The sequence below is a fragment of the Triticum aestivum genome, chromosome 3A, assembly GCF_018294505.1.
Source record: "Triticum aestivum cultivar Chinese Spring chromosome 3A, IWGSC CS RefSeq v2.1, whole genome shotgun sequence".
Lineage (NCBI taxonomy): Eukaryota > Viridiplantae > Streptophyta > Magnoliopsida > Poales > Poaceae > Triticum > Triticum aestivum.
The window spans coordinates 690,464,370-690,473,674 of record NC_057800.1 but is presented as its reverse complement, the minus strand read 5'-3'; the positions used below and the strand labels follow the sequence as shown (position 1 = coordinate 690,473,674).

The window sequence follows — 9,305 nt, the reverse complement described above, 5'->3', positions numbered from 1 at the left end:
TTATCTTATATGCTTGTGAGGACCACGGGTGAAATCTTAGCATACATTTCAATCATTCTTGACGAGTCAATTCTGAGCACATTTCAATCATTGTTAGTACGCTGCAGCCACTCGTTGGAGCATGGTTAATAGTATAGCCAGCTGCTGGCTATACAAACTGCTGGCTATACGAACGTGCCATATCATCAACAGTTAGCATTATTAATTGATTATACAATAGAGTGGGTTATGAGGTTGGCTATAAGTTTATAATTTTCTTTTACTTTCTCTTTATCTCTTTTCTCTTATTAAATGCTTTTGCTTAGGAGCATGCGTAGAGCCTGGCTCTTGCATAAGAGCTCACTCCTTCATATTTTCCTTATCGCTCTCCTCCACAGATGCAAAAGTGTCATATAAACGGGCTTATATTATAACCAACTATTGTATTTACTCTTAGGGGTTTAACTACCACAGGCACTCTTCAACATTTTGCACACGCACGCAAGCACGTATAGTAGGTCGCTAACCACAGTGGCGATTCTACCAGCGGGACTTCCATAGGCTTAAGCCTACCCTTCAAAAATCCTATTTCAGCTAAACATATCACTTGACAATGCATTTGCTAATCAGCTAAACGCGCATTTTTCAAGGTTAATAACAGCACCGCCAGCAGCTAAAGGTCTTGCGCGGATGTCTCACTCTCACCCAACTCTTCGTGCGTGATCTGGGAGAATTGACGTGCTGGGCCACGCGCCCACGCACATGCTTGCATGCAAACATGCGCGCTTCAATGCCGTCGCTGTGCACCTTTGAAGGAGCTGCACGTGCATGCTAGCAGTAGCTGACCCCGCCAGCAAGACGCATGGATATCTCGTCATGTCCACTGAGACCACATGCACGAAGCATGCATTCACTGTGCGCCATCAAGTGGCGACCGCGACGGCTCGTGTGCTCGGGCCGGCCCCTAGCCACAGCTGTCGGCGAGTGGGCTACCCGCACATCCTGGGGTTCGGAAGAACTCTCGAAACGAAACAGGCTTTGGGTCCGTTATATATATAAAGCAACAATTGAACAGAATGCACAGCCGAATGATACAAGATGGTCAGATGATCCTCATACAATGCCGTTTCTAGAAAAGTCAGATCACGCAAGACGCATACGACAACACTACCGAAAGAAAATACAGGAAGAACCGGATACAACACCACGCTAAGTCCTAAACACCTAAGCTCCATGACAACTGCAGTTCCAACAGACATGCTAACCGTCACATCCCTTTGCTCATGTCTCTCAGAAGAGCCGCATTGGTTGGAAGCATCTCTTCTGGAGATATATATACTGTAATCATCTTCCGTAATAAAGATCATGACTACTATTCATTCATTTTGTCTCTTAACATGTTTTATTCGGTTCGTGGCAACCCACAACTCTGTTGTGCATCAAATCAACTTGAAAGTTGAGTTACTGCAATAGTGTAGTTTCAGATGTCGATCTCGTCAAGATTTTGGCTGAAAAATTTCGGCAATTGTGAAGAAAGTGGATACGTGATGAATTGCAAAGAAATGAGAAGCTAAATATCTTGCAAATAAAGTCATGTGATAATCTCGGTGATTTATTCACAAAGCCTTTACCAATTTCTTCATTCCAGAAATATGTTACTGGAATTGGTATGAGGTGACTTTGTTATTTGCAAGGTTCAGGGGGAGTGTACTCCTAAATGATAGCATGTTCGAGATCTCCAGATTTTTGATATACCACTCTTTTTCTTTATGAGTTTTTCCTATTGGTTTCTCATAGAAGGTTTTTAATGAGGCAATAGTAATACAAGCATTATGATATGCCATTTTCTCCTTAGGAGTATTTTCCCATAGGGGTATTTGAAAGAAGTTTTCATGACATACTATGTATATATCCTCATATTTTTTCCATAAGGTTTTTGGAGGATTATTTATCAAGATGATGATTCTACATGATCAAAGAGGAGATTAGGGGAGTGTTAGGAATTAATTAAGTGTAATTAATTAAGAGAATCCCCTCTTTGTAACCGACGGACATGCTAATCATCATATCCCTTTGCTCGTGTCTGTGAGATGAGTCGCATCGGTTTAAAGCATCTCTTCTGGAGATATATAAACTGTAAGGCCCTGTTTGGTTCCAAATAAGTCACCAACTTATAAGTCGAAAAGCGTAAAAAGTGATTTATTTTGCCAAACGGACCCAACTTATAAGTCACCCCAACTTATAAGTCATAAGTTGCTCCACCCCAACTTAAAACTTATAAGTCACCCCTTTTGCATGGGTCCCACCACCTTTACATAAAAAAACAAGGTAGAAAGGTATGCTCAGGTGACTTATAAGTCAGATGGTAACCAAACAGGCATGACTTATAAGTCACTGATTTTAAGTCACCTGACTTATAAGTCAGGTGACTTATTGGAACCAAACATACCCTAATCATCTTCAGTAATAAAGATCGTGGTTATTGTTCATTCATTTTGTCTCTTAGCAGTACCAATCATTTCCGGTCCAATGCCGACGTACGGATATGCGCAGAGTGGCACAAGCGCGCATACGTGCTGGTACTACGCAGCTAGATCGTACGTGTAACGTGTGTGCATGCGTCGTACGCGTACATGCATCTATCGATAATGCTCGTGCTCGGGAAAGCCGAGATGGCCGTGGCGGCTCACCGGACATTTGTTGGTCCAAAGCTCCCGGTGAGGAGAAGGGACAGTGCCGATCAAGGGCGGATCCATTGTGGGGGTTATGGGGCATGGCCCCCACAAACATTTTGCATTGTTTTTTTACTAGTGAATGCTTATAATATATTTTCTCCGTCCTACAATAGTTGTATTAGGCCTTTCTAAAGTCAAATGGTATAAACTTTGACCAAGTTTTCGGAAAAAATGTAAAAATTTTGAATACTAAATCTTTATTATTAGATTCATTACTAAATATATTTTCATATGATGTATATTTGGTACACCCTCCGTTCACAACCACTCTCTCCCTTTTTTATACAACACCGCTTCATATTTTTATTTCTAACTTTGGTCATTAATTTTATCAACAAAATATGAGTTATATGCCACAAAAAGTATACCAGTGGATGCATATTTCAAATAACTTTTCAATGATATGTTTCTCGTGACATATAACCAGTATTTTGTTGACCAAAAGTATAAGTCAAAGTTTGAACATGTTTATATACATCCGATTTTGAATAAGTTAGAACATCTTATATTTTTGAATGGATGGAATATTATAGAAATAGATAAATTTATCTATAAACTTGGTCAAACTTTACGACGTTTGACTTCCACAAAAATCATAATGCACTATATTATATGGGACAAAGGGGGTATTAAATTAATTTGGTACGGCCTAAATAGTTCAGTACTAAAACCCGCAGAAATAGAAGACTAGGTTCCGTCCGAATAACATCTCTAGTCCCTGTAAACACCATATTCCACATCTAAACAAATGGCGGCACTTTCATTGAAAAAATTATGAAGTTGTTTCTCAGCCTCAGGTGAGCTTTCTGTTAGACTAAGAGGGCCATTGCCCCCAGCTATAAACAATTTTCTGGAGAACTTTTTTGTTGGAGGGCCTAGATGAGGAAATTTAAGCTTTTGACCCTTAAACAGTGACATTCCGCCTTGCCCCCACGACATATTTTGTCTAGCTTCGTCACCGGTGCCGATGCCCGATGGTGTGTTCAGGGGGAGTCTTGTGGCTCCGGTCATCGCCAGATCTTTCATGGTGGCGATGATGGGCAACGGGGCAGAGCCGCAGGCAAGGAAGATAGACCTGTACACACACCACTACATGCTAGACATGTACAACGGGGCGGAGCCCATGCAAGCAAGCTTGTCTCCTAACCACACGATAGAAGAAAAAACATGCACTAGAAAGACTATTCCTCCAAGAAGCCGTGGAGGTGAAAGCAAGTGACCGAAGTTGGTGCTAAGAGATGTAAGTATGTGCTAAGATAAACATGCACTAGAAAGACTATATAAGAAAAAGGGTTCCCTCCCCCCCCCCCCCCCCCCTCCCCCACTTTGTATTACAAAGCAACCACCTACATTCAATGATTGGTGCTGGTGCCGCGGCATAAACAAGCCCAAAGAAAAACAGAAAAAAAAGAGAGAAACAAATGCCAACAACGGCAGATCAATGAAATGAAGATGACCGGCGACCGCTGCACCCTCCGAAGAAGTACCACCACGTTCCCAGCACTCCAGAGCGCCGTGTACCAAGCAACACCTTCAAGAAGGAGACGACGACGACGCCGCTGTTGTCCGGACTAGTCCTAGGGTTTCCCCCGGTACGCAGGGGGGCAGTGGGGGAGGGGTGTACCCGACGCCCTTCAGGAAGGTCCGGCGGCACCCACAGGCGTCGCCGCGTCGGGGCCGGACGAGCCGCCGGAGATTTCTCCCAACCCAAACCCCCCACCACCACCCCAGACGAATCATAGTGCACCGCCCATCACGCCGCCCACCAACATGTGCCACCATGGTCACTGGATCAACTTCGTCATCTCCCTGGGGTCACCGACACGAGACCTGGAGGACGGGAGAAGAGATAGTGGCCTCGGGGGCATCCGCAACATCACCGACATGAGGTGACAACCACTACCGCCACCGCGGAGCCGACCGGATCCACGAACAAGGGGCCTGTCAGGCGCCGAGGCCCGGCCGGACCCAAAAGGGTCCGGACAGCCCCTGGCGTCACGCTGCAGCTCGCCGGCCGACGAAGCCGCCACCGCCCGCAGACAACCACCACTTCGCCACCAACGAGGGAGCAGCGTTGCCGCGCCCCGAGTCGTCGGCCCGCCCTAGCCCAGATGGAGCCCGAAAGGGCCCAGATCTGGGTCGCGCGGGCGCCGCCGGCCACCTGCACCGCCATGCCGCCCCGCGGCCAATGGCCGCGCCGCCGCACCAAGGACCACGAAGCTCGTCGGAATCCCGCCGCCGAGCCACACCGCAGTCGGCCGAGCTGCACCGCCGCCATCGCGAGGCTCCCGCTCCCCCCATGAGCGTGCGGGGAAGGGACGGCCTGCCGCCGCCAGCGTTGCGCAGGCAAGGCCCGGCGGACCCAGCCGACGGCAGTGGGGAGGGAGATGGACGGGGATGGGGCCGGAGGAGAGCTAGCGGCAGGGGCCCGCCCGTCGCCTGCGGGGGGGGGGGGGGGAGCGGGCGGACAGGGACATGGGGAAGGGGGGAGAGGGAGGTGGGGCGCGCGCGGCCGGCAGCCGGAGGGGGCGGCCGACGGCGCGGCGGAGGGGCGTGGGTAGGAACCCTAGTCGCGGGAGCTCAGGGAGCGGGAGGAGCGGGCCCTTTTCACTAAAAAGACTATTTAGGCTGGCTGGTAGGAAGAGGGCAAAAGACTATTTCGAGAGTACTAGCTAGTATCCAAAGAGAGGGGCGTTTTGGTGCACGAGCTGCATGAAGGCCGGTATCTGCGTCGGTCGTTCTGGCGTCGCGATGCGTGGCCTCTGTTCTTTTTTCTATTTATATTCAGTGGTATAAATACAGCGGTGCTGCCTACTCCTGTTCCCGCTTTGTACATGGGCCTACGATTCTTCTACTGCCACACACAAGATGTTCTGTCAGTGCGGCTTTGAATTTGGCCCACCTTGCGGGCTGGCGAGGTTGGTTGTTGTGGTTGCTGTGTCTGCTCGACCATTAAGCGGTGCCTGTTCGTGTTTGGCCACTCGACCAGAAAGTGGATGGCACCGGGCCGAGGGGCAGCGCCGCTTCTCGCCATGGACGACATGGAGTTCTTCTTCGAGGAATCTGCATCAGGGTAATATTCCTAGAATCTCGCCCAAGTTCTCGCTACGGGATTTGATTTTTTGAGCAAGAAATCTGTCGATTGGAGTTTCCCTTGACCTATTCCTCAAACAATCAGATCTGGCTGGCTCCCGTTTGCCTGTGCAGGTTGGTGCCGCGGGTGTCCGGCGGAGTTTTCTTAAGTGGTCTAGTTGCCGGCGAGCAACTGACTGAAGGCGGCACAAGTGGAACAGAGGATGCGGAGGAGGAGTTGATTTCTTCTCTGCCCATGGGTCGAGCTGGAGGCGGCATGGATTGTGAAGCCGGCGAAGGTGCTGGTATGGGGGGCTGCACACTGTATAATCTTGGCGACGAAGGGGTGGGCGATTCCTGCGAGACAGGCGGTGCAAATACAGTCCCTGATGCCATGGGCCAGGATGCAGACGAAGATGGCGTGGGAGTGTCAAACGCAAAACAATCTTCTTGGACCAGAAGGTGACTTTCTGTTATCCCTCGCCTTAAAGCCGTTTTATATGCTGTCGATTAAATTTCAGCTCAGCTATATGCATCATCACATTTTGCTCGTGGTTTGGTTGCACAAACGTTGTTCGTCTAATCAATTTTGAATTTTGTGAACGGTTCACCAAGTTGAAAATTAGTAAGAAAAACATGAGCATTGGAAAACGTTTATCAGAGGGTTACCTGTATTGTAGTGGCACATGAGCGAGCAGTCACAGCAGGCACAAAACCATGATCGGAATAAGGAATAAGACCATTTTTCGAGACATGTCTGATGCCCTCGGATCACAAAAAAAAATGCTGATTTGCACACCTAAGAAAATGATGATGGTAGCTGCCGTTTTTTGTTTTGTTAAAAATGAAAATTTTCTGAATCTGGTACTACTACTAGCATAGCGACACACATATGTCTAGTAAATTATATCCCAGTAAAAACAATTGATTCTGCTATGCATACAACCAGGTTGTGTAGGCAGTGTGCCCATGGACAATACTTTATTTTGTGTCTTTCGGTGGATCTAATCCGCTGATGTGTTGGTGTGTCATTTGTTCGCAGGGTCAGAGTTGGAAAAGCTACATATAAGAGGGAGCCCAGCCCTTCAAGGATGCCTGCCCTTGAAACTTCTATGCATTTGTCGATAAAAAGTCTAAAAATGTTGAAAATCCATCGATTGGAACTAGTTTCGATTCCGTCAAAGAGGGCTACAAGTTTTACAATCTTTATTCATGGGAGGTTGGTTTTAGGGTGCGCTATGCAAAAAGCCGTTTGAATGTACACAGAAAGAAGTGCATGCAGGAGATAGTTTGTGCATGTGCGGTGAGTCAGTAACATAACATCATTTTCCTATTACATTTTGGGGTTTTTTTAGCTTCATTTCATCATTTTTTAAAAGCCATGCAAAAGAATGTGGATATTAATTTACAATTTTTTCATCCTCTGATTTGCATGCGCGCTTTTCTTCTGCAGGGTAAGCCATTGCAAGCCAACAGTAGGTCGACGAGGTGTGGTTGCAATGTCATAATACGACTACTGAGGTCAGACGATGGTGGATGGTATGTATGCGAGCACAGGGCTGACCACAACCATGATTTACCTCTTAATTGTGGAGAGAATTGCACTGGAAGTCGCACCAATACATAGATAGCTATACAAGGGACGTGGTTAAGCAATTGAGAGGAAATAATATCAGCATTAGCAAGGTTTACAGTGTCATAGGTAGTTTCTTTGGCATGATAAAGGACGTGCCACTCACGAAACGTTCCTTAAAAACACTATGTGGTAAACTTAACCGGGAACAGTCTCTTAATGATGCAATAAAAACCATAGATGTATTCAACAAGATGAGGGCAGAGGACCCTGAATTTAAATACAGTATTTAGGTTGACACCGAGGGTAGGATTAAGACATTGATGTGGGCTGCTGGCAGAGGGATTGAGCAATTCAAGTGTTTCGGTGATGTTGTGACATTTGATACAACCTACAAGACAAACCTGTACGACATGCCATTTGGGCTTTTTGTTGGTGTCAATAATCACTTCCATAGCATCATTTATGGGGGCGTGTTGATGAGCGATGAGAAGGTGCACACTTTCAAGTGAATATTCACAGAATTTTTCCAAATGCTAGCAGCACCACAGCCAAAAACTATCTTAACAGGTAATGCATGATTGGCTACAAAGAAAATGAAAAAAAACATTGTCACCGTGATGAACAGGAGAGCGTTAGCATGCCCATGTTCATGAGCGTCTGTGAGAGGCTGGCACTGCAGGGCCATGATGGGGGAGTGGGTCGCACGTCTAACCAGCCTGACAGCGAGCCATGGACGACATGGGATGCTACTGTAGGAAAATACAAAATACAGGATTGGAGTTAAAGCTGCTAGCCCGAATACATGACATAAATGCGCCGCTGCAGCGTCTCGATGGGATTACTGACGATCCTCATAGCGAGCTGCATGGTGCTCGTCCTCCAAATGGCATTTTCGGTATCCAAATGAATATAAATGAAATAAACATTTAAGTAGTACCGCACTATTTAGCACTTGTTCATAGCGCCACTGGACGTGTCTAACAAAGCTAAGAGAGATGAACGGAGAGAGAAAATTGTTGCATCTACCAACTGCTTATTCATCGGTGATGATAGTATTTACCTGCAAAAAAAAGGTGATGATGGTATTAAGATAAAAATGGACTAATAAGGCTACTTAGGTTAGGCTAGCGAGTATCCAAGTGAAGCTAAATTAAATAAACTTTGATGTAGTAATAGTGTATCTCACTACTTAGTACTTATAGATTTTTTTTAGGAATACTTAGTACTTATAGATGGAGTGGAGCATTTTGGAGGCCGAGCGACCTGGAGGCCGTTATCTAGGCCTTGCGTTGACATGCTGTGATGTGTGCAGCGTGCATTTGCAAGTGCATTTTTTTAGGGGTAAAAGCCTTTTATTACTCAAAGTCCATAGAGAGTGGGATACAAGTTTGGTTATGTGGCTGGCCAAGCCACACATGACGCCCTAGGAGTAAAGACAAAGCATATTTAGCTAACTTGTGGGCTTCAACATTCGCCGTACGACCTTCAAAAATAAACTTGCTAGTGGATGGAACTCTATGCCTAATTTCTCTGATTGCAGCACTATTCTCCTTGGCTTCCCTTGGTTAGATCTTCAACGACTTGCTTGCAATCGGATGCCACGATGTAGTTATATTGCCACGGCTTCACGCAGGTGCCGTGGCGGATGTGCTAGATTTGTACATGGGCCTCTGGTTGGGTGGCAGATGTGCCTAATCCACATATGGTGCAGGGCCGGCCTAGTGTGTAATTAATATGGATGGGCCCAACCAATAATGATAGAAACCCCTAAAAAAACTAATAATGATACAAATCACGTTACATTTAACTGGAAGTGATGAAGACAAGGCCTTACCCCTAAATTTTTTTAACTGGAAGTGATGTTCAAAATTATATATTAATTGTAAGCGATGGACAGGTTTGCCTCTTTAGACCGATTGTCCTCTTCTTGTGTAACGCTAACA

At 46.3% G+C, this 9,305-nt stretch overlaps 1 protein-coding gene across 2 annotated transcripts; it reads left to right on the top strand.

Annotated features, from left to right (window-relative positions):
- The first annotated feature begins 5,557 nt into the window (after positions 1-5,557).
- On the top strand, positions 5,558-7,739 carry LOC123059143 (uncharacterized). Of its 2 annotated transcripts, XM_044481783.1 has the most exons (4): positions 5,558-5,787; positions 5,922-6,248; positions 6,829-7,089; positions 7,240-7,739. In XM_044481783.1, the coding sequence occupies exons 1-3, from the start codon at positions 5,711-5,713 to the stop codon at positions 7,040-7,042; spliced, it is 618 nt and encodes a 205-aa protein (XP_044337718.1). In that variant the 5' UTR covers positions 5,558-5,710; the 3' UTR covers positions 7,043-7,089; positions 7,240-7,739. The 2 variants fall into 2 exon arrangements, with proteins under 2 accessions (XP_044337718.1, XP_044337719.1); XM_044481784.1 differs by lacking the exon at positions 6,829-7,089.
- The last annotated feature ends 1,566 nt before the right edge of the window (positions 7,740-9,305 follow it).

Bases quoted from the DNA above. Each gene is read 5' to 3' on its own strand.
- LOC123059143 (XM_044481783.1), top strand. From the start codon at position 5,711: ATGGCACCGGGCCGAGGGGCAGCGCCGCTTCTCGCCATGGACGACATG. The intron at 5,788-5,921 runs GTAATATTCCTA...TTGCCTGTGCAG, and splicing joins TTCGAGGAATCTGCATCAGG to GTTGGTGCCGCGGGTGTCCG. The intron at 6,249-6,828 runs GTGACTTTCTGT...ATTTGTTCGCAG, and splicing joins CAATCTTCTTGGACCAGAAG to GGTCAGAGTTGGAAAAGCTA.